General features: G+C 38.7%; 1 protein-coding gene across 2 annotated transcripts in view; it reads left to right on the top strand.

The window, feature by feature from the left end:
* Nucleotides 1-17,601, top strand: part of cpped1 (calcineurin-like phosphoesterase domain containing 1) — a 185,075-nt gene extending 167,474 nt beyond the window's left edge. For both annotated transcript variants that reach the window (XM_048552671.2, XM_048552672.2), the window contains exon 4: nt 16,965-17,601. In XM_048552671.2, coding sequence (XP_048408628.1) covers nt 16,965-17,218 — 254 coding nt within the window. In that variant the 3' untranslated portion in view covers nt 17,219-17,601. The remainder of the gene's footprint in view (nt 1-16,964) is intronic.
* Nucleotides 17,602-19,341: the final 1,740 nt, after the last annotated feature.

Below are 19,341 nucleotides of genomic sequence, written 5' to 3' on the forward strand. Positions count from 1 at the left end.
GCAATGTTTTTCTTGATTTTTCTAGTATTTGTTTGTTACTGTGAATGCTGAGTTGCGAATTGAACTTTGAACAGTACCTTGTTTCAAAAAAAAATAAAAAACTGATATTTACATGTGGGAACTGGCCTAGATTATTGTTCTAAGAACACAACAGATATTTTGGTACCAGGATTTCTTAGCTCAAGGAATGGCAGCTGATTAGATGCTGCATTTATCAGCCAAGAGGATGCCAGTACTTGCTAGTGAACTACAAAGAATGTGCCAAAAACAAAGACAAACCATTGATTGAACTGGTTTGATTAGGTTGATTTGGAGGGACAGAAGGCTTGGAAGCTGCTGAACTGGGAAGCTATATTTGAGCTTTATTCTCTCTGTATTCCTTTGAAGAATTGTTGAATGTTCTGAGTAAAGGATCCCAGTTTATAAGAAATAAGTGAATATTCCTTAGAGCCTGCTGCAAGCTGTTTGCAAATGACTACTGACTTCAGAAATCAAGCAAGATCCTGTGTGTCTGTAATACAATGCGTCGTTTAGAGATTCCATAAAGACTTAGTACTCGTCATTGAACATTTATCGAACTGGCCAGTTACAATTCTTTTTAATTCATTGTTTATCTTTGTGTCCGTGTGTGTGTCTGTCCTGTCTGTCTTGTCTATGTGTATGAGTGGGATAAAAATCAAAGAAATTTGGATTTAAATAACAAATCATAATTACATACCTTGTTATTTATCTTTGCTCTGCTAAAGTTACAGCATCATAATAATAAGTTAATTTTTCTTCAGGCGATAAATTCAGTGTGTGATATCTGTTATTCTTAAAGTCTGGTTAAGTACAATTGGGCAATTTTGAGTGTCATCGAATGTTTTAATTTTGTTGTGCTGTGAATCCAGTGTTAATGAGTCTGATTTGCTCTGGCTTATTAATCCTGTGTCATAACATCATACTGTAAATCCCACAAAATCATGAATCATGAATTTATCTACTGTGTCAAAAAATAAATAACAATAAATTTCAAGGTCCATGTGCAAAAATTGCATATCTGCAATATTTTAAATCATTTTAACCTATTTTTAACAAGCTTTTTCATCATTCACGGGGATTCTCAGGAACAGAACCCTCACAAATATGCAGGAATGACTGGATATCAAAATCCAGAGAGTCCTGTATTGAAAGTTACATCCACTTGGAACTGACCTAATTTACCATCTATGTTGGTAACAGCTCCTTGAAGTGCATTCATTTTGAAGTATAAGACAAAACATTGCTGCCTTTTAAAATATGAACTCTATTTTCTTCTGTATTATCAAATGAACAGTTTAAATTGGTTAGAATAAACAGAAATTTTAAAACGGTTTAGTAGCATTGCTGCATGTTGGTTCAGTTTGCAGCCAAAAAAGAAAATCCCCACACATTCTTAGATGTACTGATCATTGATTTTACATTGTCCATGCCCAGATTTTCTCTCAAGACTTTAAGTTCAGACAACCTTGAAATTTAACAGCTTACAACCTTTCCTTCTTCACAAAATCCCTGATGCAACTTTGCTGTTTGCTGCTTCTCACGCAAAGCTCTGCAGTTGAAAAGGATTTACATGGATTGTAGCTTTAAGGTATATCTGTAATACCTAAACATTTACAAAACACCCAGAGGCTTACAATTAGCACAACCATTTTTTATGCTAAGGAAGTTGAGGTAGATGCCATTTCTGCCTCAAAACCGGTACGTCTGAGATTGGGATTGTCTTACTACAATTCATCTGTGATGCCCATCCAAATCAATTTAAATAATAGGAAAAGGGCAGGGTTCTTTGGAACCCAAAAATCTGGCTATGAACAGGGGTAATATAAAATGCAATCTGAAGGCTGTAGCTTTTAAAAGCATGAGCTGAGACAGGAACATTTGAGCCTGAAGTTTCTTAGTATTCGGACTGTGAAATACTAAAGCTAGAAACAGTTATTTTTACTGTACTAGATTTGGTTCTGACAGTCTGTAAATTCAAGACTTGTAGGAGGCTCAGACCTCCATACTTATTGAGCAGGTTTTGGAATCAGCTACAGCATTCCCAATGAGTGTACCACTCTTCGACATTGTTCTGAAGAAAGAGAAAGAACAATAGCACAGTTGGGAGCAAATATTAGTGAGGCAATGTTTAAGGCAATAACACTGCTCAATATACCAGCATCCTTAAAGAGGATGCTGACTACAAATATGCAATAACGACCTCCATAGGAAATCTTGAGGCATTAAAGGGATTATGCCAATTACTTTATGATATCCTGAGCGCACTGTACGGAATCTAACAAATATGGCCCTCTGACCAACCTCCCCTGTCAGTGCCTTGAAGGTAACTGAACTTTCATGAAGCCACAGGAGAACTCTGATATCAGCCAGGCTGCAATCCAGGCATTCAATCATCAAATGTGTAGCTATTTTCTGCTTCCATGCTTGCTATTGACCCCTCTTTGACTGTGCATAGTACACTCATGTATGCCATCTGGTGAAGTTATCTGATCATCAACTCACTGAGGCAAGCATGTCCTTGCCCTTTTAATGTTTACCTCCCTCACACCCAGTGCCACCAGCTGCTGTAGTAACAGCAGGGGCTATTAAATGCTACACTTCCATGTTCAAGTAAAGTCAGAATGTATAGCCATTTTAGATGGGATTTAGACTGTATATATGCTAGTGGATATTTATTTAGCTGGTTGTCTGAATCATGATGAACTGGGGAGCATCAGAAGAGTTATAGTCCAGCTCAGAGGACATAAACAGCAAAATTAGACATGGTGGAATTCTGAAGTCTTTGTGGGAAACAAAATTTCACTTTAGTCATACAAGAAAGGTGGTGGAGTGGAAACCTTCTAGACTTCATGTCACCCAGGCCTGGCAGCTATCATCAATACCATTCTTTCCCATAAGCTTATAACAGCTGAGTAGGTTGCTTTAATAGGTCATTGTAAACCAGACGTAGTGATGGTTTCTGGAAAAACAGTCAATTCATTCTGCAATCAAAATGGTGACTGAAGTTCATAACAATTCCCTTCCAGAAATCTTTGGAAAATAATGCGAGCACAAGAGGAACATGCAGTCGGAGTACTTTTGGAAGAGGGAGATTCATCTCTTGCTGTCATGAGAAAATAAGCTTAACTACCTTGCAAGTAAAAACTGCTATTGAAAAAAAGCAAAGTGAAAGATATCTACAGCAATTTTAACCAATTCTGCTGAAGCCTGAATTGCTAGACTAACTAACTAATTTTGTTTAAGGCCTAGTATTCAGAAAAAAAATTGCCAAAAGTGTGATAAAATCTGAACTTCTTAAAAATAAGGGTTAACTCTCTATCTTCAGCAGAGGATATTTTAACCTTTAATTTCTGCTTTATATGTGATTCTTTAATGTTCGTTGTGTTTGTTCATTTTGTCTCATTTTTCCCGTTTAACTTGCATGCTTCATTTTTGTTTTCTACTCCTTAAAACCATTTATTGTTACCCACCTGCACCAGTTCTTAACAACTTCTGTATTTCCCTGAAGCTTTGCTATTTTAGATTTCTGCTTCTCACTTTTCCGTTTCCTCTCCTCCTCCTCTGACATAATTGGAGTGAATTGGGAGGGTTTTAGATGTTTAAAAAAAGGCCTCTCGGGTCTTCTGTCTGATTATCTGCCACATGCTAAAATGACATAGCTGAAAATCTACCCAATATGTTAGATTTTTATGAAGGTTAAATGGAGGCAGTTGTACCAGAAAGGACATGGCTTTAAGCAAATAGTGATACCTGTCCCTCATTCAAGCACGGTTGCCTTTAACGTCCGAATAATGAGCAAATGCAATGTATGCAAATTCATAAAAGGTGCAACCATTCTTAAAGAGGAAGCTGGAATGCCTGAAATTTAATAAGACTTCTTCATATATGAATTCAAACCGGTTTCATAAAAAAAGAGAAAACGTTGCGATGTACTGCACCATTAAAGAAACTAAGCAATGAGATGAAAGTTCTAGTCTACATGCTCTTATGACTGTCTGTACTCAGCAAAGAGCAAAAGTACTAGTCTCTGTCTCTCTGATTCTCCACATGGTGCCTTCTCTATCTTCTTGGTGTCTTTGGAATATGTTAAAGGAAAGATACTTCCACAGGAGAAGGAACCTAAAGGCTAAAACATTTAATCCATTTATATCTCAAATACATGTCTCAATTGATTTGTTTAGGTGCCATTGATAGACAAATAGGTGGTGTATTGTCTTCTCTCTCAGTTCAATGATGCATGTTCTATGTAAGAATAAATCCAGTGATGGGCAGGAAAGAATTGACACAAATTAGAATAAAATATTGAGAAATAATTTACATCCTGAAAAAGTATTAATATTCATGTCCTTGAACCATGTGTGCTCTTTGTGTAATGAAGGTTAATAACAGTATAATCTGTTTTTATTAATTTCAGTTGTTTTGATATAACTAAGATGACAGAAGAATATTCTACGCCATTTACAATTGAATTGCAACTACATTTCATCCCTAAAGCAGGGCTTAAGAAAAGCTAATTAAGTTTGAGCTGAAAGCAATGACCTTCAGCTTCCTATTAATTTATTAATATAAATTTTTGATTTATTGTGGGAAGTCTCAAGTTCACACTCATGCCACACAGGGATTTAAAAAAAACTGGTTTTGTTAGTGGAATAATCCAGAACTAAACAGACATCACTTTACTCCTGTGATGTGATTAGGCATTGTATTATGAATACAAAGGCTGCTTGACAAGAATTTGCAACAAAAAGCGAGTAGTTGCAATGCCTCCTGAGTAAGATTACATCCCTGCTGATAGAGTCCATTTAGTTTAATTTGAGCTCCCATGCACATTATTTTCATCCAGTATCTAAGGCTAAAACTGGTTAATTATCAGCTAAACCGATAAAGATAAGTAGGCGCATAAGATGTCCTTGAATTGTGTGTTTTAATAACTATATATTTGGTAAATGTGGATGGCACAAAATGTCAAAATGAGAAGCTAGCTGAACATGCATGTTAACATGAAGAGAATCCTGAACTAGGACCCCGAAGTCCCTTTGTGCTTCAGATTTCCAAAGCCTTTCCCCATTTAGAAAATACTCTACACCTCCATTCTTCCTACCAAAGTGCATAACCTCACAATTTGCAACTTTGTATTCCATTTGCGACTTCATGCCCACTCAGTCTGTCCAAGTCCTCTGCAACCTCCCTGTCTCACCGAACATTAGCTGGCCCTTCCAACTATCTTTGTATCATTTACAAACTTAGCAACAGTCTTCATTTCCTTCATTCAGATAGTTAATGTATAATATGAATAGTTGTGGTCCCAACACAGACCCTTTAGAACTCCTCTAGTCACCAGCTGCCAACTTGAAAAAGACCCCTTAATCCCTACTGTCTGCATTCTGCCAGCCAGTCAGTCCTCTATCCATGCCACTACCTTGTCTCTAACACCATGCGCTCTTATCTTATTTAGCAGCCTCCCGTGTGGCACCTTGTCAGAGGCATTCTGGAAATTTAAATAGATCACATCCATTGGCTCTCCTTTTTTTCTAAAAGAATAAGGGGTTACACATTTAAGTCAGATAAGGAGGAATTTCTTCTCTCAGAAGATCATGAATCTGTGTTATTCTTTATTCCAAAATGACTGTCTACGGCAGGTCATTGAGTGTATTCAAGGCTGAAATACACAGATTTTTAATTGATAAATGAATTTGGGGTTATGAGAAAAAGACAGTAAAGTAGAATTAAGGAGTAACAGATCAGCTATGATCTCACTGAATTGTGGAGCAGGCTCAGTGGGCTGAATGGCTTGCTTATGTTCCTACATCATATGGTTTTATACTGCAACCTCAGAATGCCTGAGTGAATTTGTGCTCGTGCTAATTCTGAAGTTGCAGCGAGGCTCACATACCCTGGCAATATCTGAATCAGTAAACTCTAAGGCTGGCTTTACTTGTATTTACATGGCAGCTTTAATGTTCTAAAACATCCTACTATGGCTACACAGGCGTGTAATCAAGTTTTGATGCATATTGTCCGCGATTTTCGGTACCACCTGACAAACACTGAGAGAAACCGAAAGTACTGCAGATGCTGTAAATCAGGAACAAATACAGAAGTTGCTAGAAAAGCTCAGCAGGTCTGGCAGCATTTGTGAAGAAGAATCAGAGTTAATGTTTTGTGTCCAGAAATTCGGAGGAAGGATCACTGGACTCAAAACATTAACTCTGACTTTTTTATTCACAGATGCTGAGCTTTTTGAGATACTGAGAACACATTTGAACAATTGAAACATCAGCAGTTCTTCACAAAGTTGTGATTGAAATCTGCTATTTTTATCCTGTTTTTGTATGAAGAAAGCCAGCAATCAGTGTCTGTAACATTTATGACATGGATCTGAGCAAGATTGGAGCTCAGAAAAATCCAGTGGTAGTGTTGGCTTGGTGGTACACACTGTTCGTGAACAGCTGGAGTTTTTCTTGTAAAGAAGTACTGGAGTGCAATTTTGGAGTCCCTTAATATTAACACACAGGAAGGTTATCAACGAAGATGAAAACAGTCATTGAGGCAGTTTGTGTCAGAGGACTGTTGAGAGGGAACTGTGGAACCTTGTGGCTTTATTCTCCTATTGAAGTCCCCTGGATCTCACACTTCTTGTACTTTAAAAATAAAAGCTGTTGGTCCATTTCCAGATCATAACAGAAACTTGAAGGTCTGTTCCAGGATTGTCATGATATGGAGGTGCTGGTGTTGGACAGGGGTGGACACCAGGTTATAGTCCAACAGGTTTATGTGAAAACACAAGCTCTTGGAGTCTCGCTTCTTCTTCACCTGATATTTAATAAACATTTTAATCTCCTGTTGAAGCTTTGTGGCCAGTAAACCCAAGGCCTTTCTGTGGAATGATGATCAATGTCAGTGCCATTTCAAGGCTATGGATAAATTAGGTTTACAACATTTGCTATTTATCTGACTGTGCAACCAGAGGTACCACTGAAAAATGCAGCGACATATCAGGTATCCACCCTGACCCCCCATTCATATCTCCAGGATAAGAATGGAATATTAAAAATGTTAATTCGCTGCATCTCCTGTTCAGAGTAGTTTTCTAATCAGCCTGTTCAGAGATGTTATTAGGTACCTCTGGAACAAGCGGGACTTGAGAATCTGAGCTACATGGCTCCTACCACTATACCACAAAAGCCCTGAAAGGTCATGCCCCCATTGTTCTATATGACCATAGGGCTCTTCTCTCATTAGAGAGAGCCGAATGGTGGTGGTTTAAATGGAGGGTTACCACACCTCAAGCAAGAGGACATGTTACAATGGTGAGTCCTTCAAGGCAGCTGTCATTCAGAACCTGTGTGTTCATTGATTCTTACGCCTTGCTCCATGTAAACATTTCAGATATTGTAGACTATATATCACTTGTTTTATTTTATATAGCATAGTAGACTGGTTATATGTTTTAAGCAATCATGCATCTAATTCAAAGTAACTGAATAATAAATATGTATTTATGAAACATTTACAGTTGTACTCTCTTTAGCAAAGTAGCATGACAGTTATAATGAAACTTTACTGGTGTTTGAGGGGAAATCATGTAAAAGGATATTTCATATAAAAATAAGCTAGCTGACTTGAGTTCACTTCTCCATATAAATGCAATGTGGATAACATTTGTTCTGGCCATGAGTGAGCTGAGAATTCCCGCATCCTACAAAATCAGTGTGGAGGTGCCGATGTCGGACTGGGTTGGGCAAAGTCAGAAGTCACATGACACCAGGCTATAATCCAACAAGTTTATTTGAAACCACAAGCTTTCACAGCGCTTCTCCTTCATCATCTTATTTTTGACTTTTTGTAATTATCTCTCTGCCTTAATTAATCAGATCGTAAATCATCCCTTCACTTGCTGTTCAGCTGGTGACACCTTACACACACCATTTACACTTTTGATCACCTGCAAAGACTTGTCATTCAGCCTGTCAACACTCCACTCACACTATTTGTACTGATCTTTTGTCACGCTTAATTACCTGGAATTATCTTGCCATTATCTCTCTCCCTACAAATTCGGTGCCTGTGCACTTACCTCCACTTCACTTGATGAAGGGGCTGTGCTCTAAAAGCTTGTGATTTCACATAAATCTGTTGGACTATAACCTGGTGTCATGTGACTTCTGACTTTACAAAATCAGATGTTTGGCTTAAGTATCATGATCTTCTGAACTAAAGGTAAGGAAGTAGAATTCAGGGAACTTTTATTTTGAAGGAACTGCCCACAAACCTGTTTTGGGCTTAATGATATAGAGAAAATAGCAAAGAAATCGTATACAAATGAAAAAGGAAAGATCAATGGTAAATTTATGCACATGATCCCAGGGTCATCAGACTTTATGGAAAGCTAGAAGAGAATCATGAAGCAAAGGACATTATAACCTCATGGGTAACCTCCAGATACAATTCATTGTAAGTGGGTTAAGTGGAAAATATTAGCATTATGTACCTACCTATATATATATGTAGTAAAACCATTACAATAATTAGCTCTCAAAAATGCTAAATTGATATAAATTATATCCCATCCGTCTTCAGAATGTATTTCACTTGCGACATACATTAAAAATTAATTTGGTGAAGGATTAAAATTAGCTAGAAGAGGTAATGAGATGTGTTTAACGATAGGTTACATCCCTCAGTGTAAGCACTAATTAGTTTCTTGTTGTGTAGATGGGATTAAAATGTTTGGGTTTTAAATATTCATTTTATAAGAAAAATAATCCCAGTAATTACAATTGAGGTCACCCCTACAAAACATGAGAAATATGTCATGGAAATTATGCCTTGACATGCAATATAAAATATTTAACAGGAAATGTAACATCAGGGCAGATGGAGAAACTGAGCAGGACTGGCAGCGTTTGTAGAGTGAAACCAGAGTTAACATTCCAAGTCCAGTGACCCTTCTTCAGAACTCAAAACGTAAATTCCGAGAAGGCATTTTTCTTTTAAATTGTCAGAGTCTTTTCTTAGACCCCTCTTCAAAATGTTGTTCATTAGTTATTGATCTTTATATCATTTTATTCTAAATTATATTGGTGCACATAACTTTCATCATTGCCACTGTAGATACTATTGTGTCAAGCTTTCATGGCACAACTCTGAGAATGACTACTTATAATGTTGAATGACTGAATAACGTGACCAAATACCATAAAATGTCATCAAGCTGAATAAGTAGAAATTTCAAATGACATTACCACAGAACTGCCTTGAATGACATTGAACTGCAGAAAGTTTCAAAATTCAAATTGTTCAATAAAGTTCTGTTAAAATTTTCATTCTGCATTAATTCTATTATTTTGTTCTAGTGATTACGAATTGTTTGCTTAATGACCCTCCATAAACTACATTCAGGATGGATGTATAGTTATGTACATTAGGCACAAAATAAACAGATAAACTACTTTTTGTAAACCATCTGAAATACTTCGGTCAAAGTATTTTTCTCAGTACATCAAAGCAAAAAGGAGAGTTCAAATAAATTTCAAGATTTAATAATCAATCAATGCTGGATTTTTTTAAAACAGAAAACTAAATATAGGAATATGGTTTAGAGCTGGATGAACACAGCAGGCCAAGCAGCATCAGAGGAGCAGGAAGGCTGACGTTTCGGGCTTTCTGAAGAAGGGTCAAGGCCCGAAACGTCAGTCTTCCTGCTCCTCTGATGCTGCTTGGCCTGCTGTGTTCATCCAGCTCTACACCTTGTTATCTCAGATTCTCCAGCATCTGCAGTTCCACTATCCCTAAATGTAGGAATACTTTTTTTATTGTGAAATAATTAAATTTGATATTTATCTTAGGGAAATGATCTGTAATTACCTTGGTTGGAATTGCTGATGAGGGAGGCTAGCACCAAATATGAGAAGCCAGTTAATGCCAAACAATCTTTGCACTGACCCATGGATTTTCCATTTTCAATTTAACTCATGCACCTCACTTTCTTTGCTAATGGCACACTGTTTTCCATTAATATCCTAATAGTTCCATGATTTGTCTGTGACAGCTTGATAGATTATTTTTCCACTGTGGTTAACTTGCCGATTTTTGGATTTTATTTGTTTGTTCACTTCTTGTTTTTCCTTAACCGACAAGTCAATTGAATGTCCTTAGAACACCTGCTAATTGGCCTGTTATGTCTCTGTATTTTCAATAACATCATTCCTCATTTGCTGCTGTATGAGTTTATAATGACCTTGATTCACTCAGTCAAAAATCTTCAAGGTAATACTAAACTTTGACTTAAAGGTGAACAATGGTGTGTTGGCTGTTGTTGGCAGGGGAGTTGAGTGTAAGAGCTGTGAGGTTATGCTGCAGCTCTATAAAACCCTGGTTAGACCACACTTGGGATATTGTGTTGAGTTCTCGTCACTTCATCGTAGGAAGGATATGGAGCTTCCGAGAGTGTACACAGGAGATTTACCAGGATGCTACCTGGATGGAAGGGCAGGTCTTATGAGGAAAGGTTGAGGGAGCTAGGGCTTTTCTCATTGGAGTGAAGAATGATGAGAGGTGACTTGATAGAAGTGTGCAAGATGATGAGAGGCATAGATAGAGTGGATAGCCAGAGACATTTTCCCAGGGCGGAAATGACTGTTATGAGCAGGCACAATTTTGAGGTGAGTGGAGGAAGGTATAGGGGAGATGTCAAAGGTAAATTCTTTACACAGAGAATAGTGGTGCGTGGAATGCGCTGCGGGCAGTGGTAGTGGAGTCAGATATCTTAGGGACATTTAACCAACTCTTGGATAGGCACATGGATGATAGCAAAATGTAGGCTATGCAAGGTAGTTTGATCTTAGAGTAGGATAATAGGTCGGCACAACATCGTGGGCCAAAGAGTCTGTAGTGTGCTGTACTGTCCTATGTTCTCTGTTTCATCCGTCTACTACTACTCCATTCCTCAAAGAATGGCCTACACCTGTTTATGAAAGGCTGGATACAATACAGAAGCATAACTGCCAACATACTCATTCCCAATTGAATAAAGTTAATTACTTCACCACAGGATGGACAAAATGGCAGCATTTAAAACAGTGGTGGCCAATAATTTTAAACGTGTGAATAAGCATTTTACATTTTAAAACTTAGAGCAGCTAAGTAAATTGCTGAGAAGAATAACAGGTGAGCACTCTATTCTGCCACATTAACAGCCAGATTAATAATGAATTTCGAAATTGACCCCTAGATAAAATACAGAAGCGCCCCCCACATCCCCCAAATCAACTGAGCTTTTTCTTGCACTTGAATGGCGGCAATAGAGAAGATTCTCTGTCCTGATTTCCCTCATCCATGTTTCTACTTTGCGACATCATCTGAAAGCAGTGTTAGCCAGTGACACCTAGCTCCATTCACCACCAGCTTCCTTGCCTTCTCCATTGTCTCTAAATAAGCAAATGGTTTGTCCAGCGGTTAGTACTGGATGAACAGAAATTCAGTCCAATTAAACAGTGAGTAAGCCAAAGGCATTGTCCATTGTCCTTATCCTACTGATTCATTCTGTTTATCAGACCATAAGACATGGGAGTAGGGTTAGACTGTCCAGACCAGTGGGGAGGTGATGGCCCTGTGGTATTATTGCTGAACTGTTAACCTAGACACCCAGATAATGTTCTGGGGACCTGGGTTCAAATCTCACCGCAGCAGATGGTGAAATTTGAATTCAATAAAAAATCGTCTGGAAAAAGGAGTCTATAATGGCCATGTATCTGTTCTCAGTTGTCCTTTAGGGAAGAAAACTGCCATCCTCACCTGGTCTCACCTGCATGTGACTCCAGATGCACAGCAATGTGGTTGACTGTTAACTGCCCTTTGGGCAATTACGGATGGGCAATAAATGCTGCCTAGGCATCGACACCCTCATCCCATGAATCCCAAAGAAAAAAATCAAGTCTTTCCAACCATTTTATCATTGCTGATGTTTCTCAACTCCATTCTCCCTGGAAATGATTTTGTGACGAAACGAAACTCATCACAACCTTGAGATGAGTTTCCTACCACGTACTCGTATCATCACCACCAATTTCCACTTCTAATAATGCCCAGTTCTTTGCCTTGCTCAACTCATTTGTGCTGAAATGTGAGGTGCTGCATTTTGGAAAGGCGAATCAGGGCAGGACTTGCTCTCCCTGGGACCTTACCATTAGTGTATTTCTGAACAGAGAGATCTTGGAGTGTAGGTTCATTGTTCCTTGAAAGAAGAGTTGCAGGTGGACAGGATAGTGAAGAAGGTGTTTGATATGCTTACCTTTATGGGTCAGTGCATTGAGCATAGGAATTGGGAGGTCATATTGCAGCTGAACAGGACATTAGTTAAGCCACTTTTGGAATACTGCATTTAATTCTGGTCTCCCTGCTATAGGAGGGATTTTGTGAAACTTGAAATAGTTCAGAAAAAAATCATATGTTGCCAGGGTTGGAGAGATTGAGCTATAGCAAGAGGCTGGATAGGCTGGGGCTGTTTTCCCTAAGGTATTGGGGGTTGAGGGGTGACATTATAGAAGTTTATAAAATCATGAGGGGCATGAATAGAGTGAATAACCAAGGTCTTTTCCCTTGGTTAGCAGAATCCAATACTAGAGGGTTTAAGGTGAGAGGGGAGAGATTTAAAAGGGACCTAAGAGTGGTGCGCATAAGCTGCCAGAGAAAGTGGTGGAGGCTGATACAATTACATTAAAGAGGCATCTGGTTGGATATATGAATAGGAAGAGTTTAGAGAGATATGCTGGAGAAAGGGACTAGATTAATTTAGGATATCAGCATGGACAAGTTGGACTGAATGGGCTGTTTCCATGCTGTACAGCTCTATGATTCTCTGGAACAAAAATTCATTCCTTTGTTACCTTTTGTCTTGACCATTCCTACACACCTGTCTAGTCTGCTATATTCTACTCTCTGTATGATGCCATCCAGAGTTGTACCTAATGTGCAGTTATTACACAAAGTTACGTCCCCCCATCAATTTTTCCTGTGTGTTCATTGGCCTGCACTGGTTTCTGATAAGCAACCTTTTGACTTTATAGGAACAAGTGTAGGCCATCAGTCCTTCAAGCCTGTTCTGCCATTCAGTGAGAGACTGCTGATCTGTGGCCTAACTCCATAGATCTGCCTTTTGCCTATATCCCTTAGGTATGTTTTTGCTCAGCAAAGCTCTATCTCATACTTAAAACTGGCCAAACATCTAGTATCATTTGTCATTTGTGGAAGAGAATTCCAAAGTTCTACCATTCTTTGAGTGTAAAAGTTCTTCCTAACATCTTTACTGAAAGGCTTGGCCCTAATATTTAGACCATGACTCTTAGTTGTAGAATATCCAACCGGTGGCAGTAGTTTATCTTTATCCATTCTGTCTTGTCTGTCAATATCTTGAAGACTTCAATTGGATCACCCCATAACCTTCTGAATTCTAGAGAAAACAGGCCTAATTTGTATAACTTCTCCCCATAACTTAATCCCTGACATTTAAAGTTTTGTCAAAGATCTGTAGCTTGGGTTGTGGGTAAGGTTGTTGATTTGCTTGTCAAGCTGGCTTGCTTTCATTCATGTTCAGTCTACATAATAGAACAGCTTTCTCAGTTTCTGTGAGTTGTCTGCTGGATAGATTTCTTATCCATTGTCCAGTTTGTTGTTGTCCTTGTCTCTGTGGTTGATCAGTTTAGTGAGTTTCTCCTGTAGCCTGCATCTCTTCTTAGTTTTGGTCTTGTGTTGATTGATGGTGATGGCCTGTTCTAGGGTTTCAGTCCACTGCTGGTCTGTAGTGCTTAGATACTGTGATTTTTGGTGCAATATTTCCTGTTCGTAGCTGTGGAGTCAGTTAGGGACATCGTTAATCATTGCTCATAGCATTCTGCATCCAGACTGTTCAGCTATTTTATGTCTGTGTGTCATTGAGTGGAGCTTTATATTTCACATTGTGGGGCAGTACCTGGTCCTTGAGGCATCTGTGGAGGGTTAAGTTGTTCGCAGGCAGAGCTCAGTCAGTTGGCAAAAGTTTCCCATTGTCGGGCAATTTTTAGTATGTAACACCCATAGGTGTTTAAAGTTTTGGCAAAGAACTGTAGCTCAGGTTGTGTGTGAGATTGTTGACTTGTTTGCCGAGCCAGCTTGTTCTCATTCATCCACCTAATCCCTGAAGGCCTGATATCATTCTTGTAAACCTATATTGTACTCCGTCCAATTTCCTTCCTAAGGTGAGATACCCAGATCTGCTCACAGTACTCTAAGTGGGGTCTAACCAGGGTTTCGTATAGCTGCAATTATACTTTCATCCTTATTTTCAGTTTAGAGTAACAATTTACTTGCACACCATGCTGCACTCCATCCTGTGTTCAAATTCATCATTGAAATGTAACTTCTAATGTGGTCCCTTTCCTCAACAGGTTAATTGAGAAATCCAGAGTGGTTTTTCACTACTTTCTACCTGCACTGGTCCATACACTCGATGTATGCTGAAGGTATAAACACACCAAAGTGTCCTTCAAGATCATTCCTTACTGTGTAATATGCATAGTCATGAATATGCCCAAGGACCACAAAGATATATATTCTACTGAAATTATACAGGGGAAGGTAGCTGTGTCATGCTACCAATTTGCAGTTGGCAACTTGATTGTTATCGTCTACTAGCATGATGCTACTGTCAAGCCAAAAGTTCATTCTGTCTAGTGCACAGCTAAACAACATGGATTATGAATTTCAGTACTGGTGCAATGCCAGGTACGTAGTTTGTACATCCTAATAGGTAATGATTGTTCAAACGACAACACGTCCCTTAGTCTGCAACAGGCAAACTACTGACTATACTCAAATAGGCCCTGCATGCAAAAGTCAGAGCAATATGCAGTAAAGATTCAAAATATATTAGTACTGTTTGGGAACTTAGATTCTAAAATGGTATAAAGGCAGTCTTTTCGGGCCACCACCATCGGAATGCTGGTGGCAAGTTTAACAATCTGGACATGGTGGTGACTTCAGCTGTAGGCTGCCAATTGAAAGAGGACAATCATGGTGTGCGGGTGGTGGTGCTGACAGAAGACAAGATCCATCACTTGGATTCTAAAATGTTTGTATCGTTCATGTTAAGAAGGCAAGGTCAGACTTTCTTCTGTTTTTGGATTCCAAGAGTGGTATCAGGTTGTCCGGAGAATTGTTTACATTTAAATGACGTTTTAAAACCCCCAAGGTAAATAATTCAGTTCATTGGTAGAGAATAGTAAAAGAAAAAGAAAATACTGTTGCCTAGTGACTGGAGTCCAGTATTACAGAAAGACAGAACCATCCAGAAAATCAGGCAGTCTGTGCAAGTTCAGTAAAAGCAGAGATGATGTTAGTTTAGCAGTCTCCAAACCATTCTGCAGAAAATGACCCGGTATCTTACAAGTCTGTCAAAGAAAATCTCCAGAAACAGAAAACTGAAAGACAAGATTTCATGGATCTCATGTTAAGAAGTGAGCTATGTGAGCAGTTTGTTTCAGGGTGTCAAAAAGAAACATAAGTAGAAGAAAAACATGAATTCAGAACTATAATAAAATGAGATAAATAACAGTCATGCCAACTGAACAAGAACCTTTTGAAGTGGGGACAGACTGATCCTTTATTGAGGTTTGAGTAATTGTGAGGTTTTTGTTGAGGGTAAAAGGGTAGCAACTTTATTTCTGATATTTTTAACAAGACTGTTTCAACAAGTTTTTGTACAGTAAAGTTTTATGTACTTTTAACAAAAGAACATCAGCAGAATCTTTTGAATATGTTCAGTGACTGACCACCACTGGAAATTAATTGGAAAAGTAAAACTTACAGTCAGTCAATTCAAGTTTCTCTCTAGGATCTAACTTGTCCAGTATTAACACCAGCTGGAATCTAACAATTATGCCTAAAGTTGAATGTTATTTCACCATTAATGAATTATCCTGAGTTAGCCATGAATTACTCTGGCAACAAGTTTCAGATGATCAGTCAGGCTTGCAATGTGGCTCACTTACTATGACTAGAAGCTGCATATATTCATACACAGAAACCTGTCCCCTGTAAGCAGAAAGGACATGTTGTACCGTTGTTGAATTAAACAAAAGCATAAGGAACAGCAGCTCTCTGGTGCATTCTCCATGGCAAAGCTCAGCCTGCCAGAAAATCCAGCACTGTGCAAATTTAGTCAAAACAAAGAGATGCTGTCTGGTTAGCTCCAAAACAGTCTGCAAGAAAGCAGCTCGTCTCCTTTAAAGGTCAGTAAGAGGAAAGTTCTAGAAACAGAAAAGTGCAGATGAAGAGTACAAGGAGCTCATATTAAGAAGTGAGCTGTATGGCTAACTGGCCAACCAGTTAGACCTCCTTTTTGATTCAGCATATATTATTGTTTCCTTTTATTTTAACATTCTTGTGTCTGTTCTGGTAAGTGCAACACTAGTGGCTTAAACAAGACTTTGGTCGTATTTGGGACGTCCCATCAATTTAGTCAGCTTTCCCAAGGTCCCAGCACAGGCATACCTATCAGTAGTCAGCCTTGGTTCACAGTTTTTAGAATCACAAGAAAGCATGTTACGGAAAAGAATGTGACCTGTGCCCTGTTTAAAAAAAGTTTCAAGTTATTTCACTGCATTGAAAAGTATTTTCCACCAGTTCCTCTCAATCTTTGAATCTGTACAACAGTTCCAACATTGATTATACTCAGCTAAATTCAATCAAGCATCATGGTGTAATAAACAGAATTACAAACATGTATTTTATAGATTTTAAATCCATTCTCAGGCTTCAAAAAGCTAAATTATTTGTGTGGCTGATGTATAAACTGAAGATCATCAAGTATTTTAGCACAGGCATGGCTGTCAAAAGAAACTGAATGGAGAAGTCTGAGATGCATTGACGTTGTTGTTATGCTGACTAAACATTTTCACTCATTCCAGGTGTAAAGGCAGTCTTTTCGGGCCACTACCATCGGAATGCTGGTGGCAAGTTTAACAATCTGGACATGGTGGTGACTTCAGCTATAGGCTGCCAATTGGGAGAGGACACGCATGGTGTGCGGGTGGTGGTGGTGACAGAGGACAAGATCCATCACAAGTATATCAGTTTGGATGAACTCAATGACGTTACAGTCAAGGAAGTGATTTCAGACCATCTGGAAGTAAATGATGAGAGCCCCTGTCTTTTTCATTAATAATGGTGAGAAGAGGCTGTTGAATCAGTGTATACAAGGACCATCGCAAGATGAGCAGCATTTTTGGGTAAATTTGAACATCTGTTGAACTCAATTCTATAACTACACAGTGAAATGCCCAGAAAGATTATTTCTGCTGCATTAACTGGGAGCACCAATATATGTGAATTTTACCAAATCAGCTGCACATTTTTCCGTATATTTAGGTAAATATCCAATGCAGTTACACACATAATCTTGAGACTTTAATTACACTCTTTTTGCGACCATCTGTGACAACGTTCTACCAACTGTCATCACTTTAATCCATGATCTGTATTCAAGTTGTACACAATCTGTACACGTTGAAATAAATGAAATAATAAAGGCAATGTAAACAAGAATACCGAATGCACTTTCCTTAATTAACAAAAAATCGCAATAAGGATTTTGTTTTTGAAATGTTCATAGCTGAGATAATTAACAATTATAGCGACAGCTTTTTCTATGTAAGGCACAGTTTGCAGGATTCCACCTATGGCGAGTTTTAATTATCACTTCAGAAGCTTGCCGATAGGCAGGACCTCAGGCAGACACTTTGGTGTGTGTCCGACCAGGGTGTTAATTAGGTGTCATTGTGTTAACAAAACAGCTTGGGCCCATCAGTAATTTTCATTCTCGTCAAGAATACAAAGATTAAGCATTGTAGAGAACTTCACAATCTGCAAGCCATCCTATTCATTGAAAATTGGTGGGTATCTAGGATTAAGATCAGCACAGCTTTCAAAATTGAAATGGCTTTGATGATGGTTATTTTGAAGTAATTAGAACTTTTTGCATTGAAAGCACAATGCAAAATTGACAACAAAGCAAAATGATAATCTTTCATAACAGACTGGCTCGGTCTTTAGTTCAATTTAATTTTATTATCAAAAGGAACATAAGTTTAAGGGAAGGTGATGGCCTAGTAGTATTACCACTGGACTACTAATCCTGAAAACCAGATAATGTTCTGGGGAATTGGGTTCTCATTCTGCTTTGGCAGATGGTGGAATTTGAATTCAATAAAAAAGTCAGGGATTAAGAGCCTGTTGATGACCATGAAACCATTGTCGCTTGTCAGAAAATCCCATCTATTTTCACTAATGTCATTAAGGGAACCAAATCTGCCATCCTTCCCTGGTCTGCCTATATGTGATTCCAGACCCACAGCAATGTGGTTGACTCTTAGCTGCCCTCTGAAGTGGCCAAGCAAGCCACTCAGTTGTACCAGTTCCTACAAAGTCTCAAAAAAAATGAAATAAGAAAAGAAATGCCAAAGTGATCGCTTAGCACCGAAAAGACAATGGCAGAAGCAGACCAGTCAACCTTGCAAAGTCCTTCTTACTAACATTTGGGGGATAGTGCTAAAGAAGGGAGAGCTGTCTCTCAGACTAGTCAAGCAACAACCTGACATTGTCTGTAAGGATATGTCCTGTCCCACCAGCAAGACAGACCCAGCATAGGTGGGTACAGTGGTATACAGTTGGGAGGGAGTTGCCCTCGGCTCCGGACCACATGAAGTCTTATGGCTTCAGGTTAAACATGGGCTAAGAAATAACCTATTGATTTTTGTTTTGATTTGATTTATTTATTGTAATGTGCCAATAAGTACAATGAAAAGCTTTGTTTGCAAGCAGTACAGGCAGATCATAGTAAACGAGGATATATAGATCATAGGGTGAAAAAATTTTGGACAGAGTAACACCTACAGGTTACACCATTTTCAGCATTATTTGAAGTCACAGAATCCATTCATCAGTCTAATAGCAGTAGGGAAAAAGCTTTTCTTGAACCTGCTGGTGCTTGTGTTCAAGCTTCTGTATCTCCTGCCTGACCTGTACTGCCCTCTTTCAGCTAATGAATCTGTACTCCCTTGTTTTCTTCCTCAACATTGAACAACACTTGGAGGAAGCACTGACAGTGGACAGGGCACAAAATATACTCTGGGTGCAGTATTTCAATGTCCACAGCAAGAATGGCTTGGCAGCAGCACTGCTGATCGAGCTGGTCGGGTCCTAAAGGTATTGACGCTAGACTGGGTCCACAGCAGCTGGTGAGGGAACCAACAAGAAGAAAAAGCATACCTAACCTCATCTTTACTA

The sequence above is a fragment of the Stegostoma tigrinum genome, chromosome 23, assembly GCF_030684315.1.
Source record: "Stegostoma tigrinum isolate sSteTig4 chromosome 23, sSteTig4.hap1, whole genome shotgun sequence".
In the NCBI taxonomy this organism is placed as follows: Eukaryota; Metazoa; Chordata; class Chondrichthyes; order Orectolobiformes; family Stegostomatidae; genus Stegostoma; species Stegostoma tigrinum.